The sequence below is a fragment of the Pyrgilauda ruficollis genome, unplaced genomic scaffold (genome assembly GCF_017590135.1).
Source record: "Pyrgilauda ruficollis isolate IOZ18807 unplaced genomic scaffold, ASM1759013v1 scaffold19760, whole genome shotgun sequence".
NCBI lineage: Eukaryota > Metazoa > Chordata > Aves > Passeriformes > Passeridae > Pyrgilauda > Pyrgilauda ruficollis.
The window spans coordinates 1-267 of record NW_024518941.1 but is presented as its reverse complement, the minus strand read 5'-3'; the positions used below and the strand labels follow the sequence as shown (position 1 = coordinate 267).

At 80.9% G+C, this 267-nt stretch overlaps 1 protein-coding gene across 1 annotated transcript; it reads left to right on the top strand.

Annotated features, from left to right (window-relative positions):
- Nucleotides 1-4: 4 nt before the first annotated feature.
- LOC121352828 (IQ motif and SEC7 domain-containing protein 2-like) lies at nucleotides 5-261 on the top strand (the record flags this gene model as incomplete). Its single annotated transcript, XM_041466096.1, has 1 exon — nucleotides 5-261. A coding segment is annotated over one exon (257 nt), but the record flags the coding sequence as incomplete, so codon positions are not given.
- Between the last annotated feature and the right edge of the window lie 6 nt (nucleotides 262-267).

Sequence of the window (267 nt, the reverse complement as noted above, 5' to 3'; positions counted from 1 at the left end):
CGGCCCCACCGATCGCTGGGGGGGCCCCCCCGAGGAGCCCCCCCGGAGGGGCCCCCCGTGCCTGGAGTGCCGGGGACGGGGGGCCGGGGGGGGACACCCCCCGCTGCTGACGGTGGAGCCCCCGAGCGACAGCTCCGCCGACCTGAGTGACCGCTCGGACCGCGGCTCCATCAACCGGGGGGGCCCCTACGAGCCCGAGGGCACCGGGGGGGGCACCTTACCCCGCTCCGGGCCCCCCCACCGCTGCTTCCACCCCGAGGGGCCCCC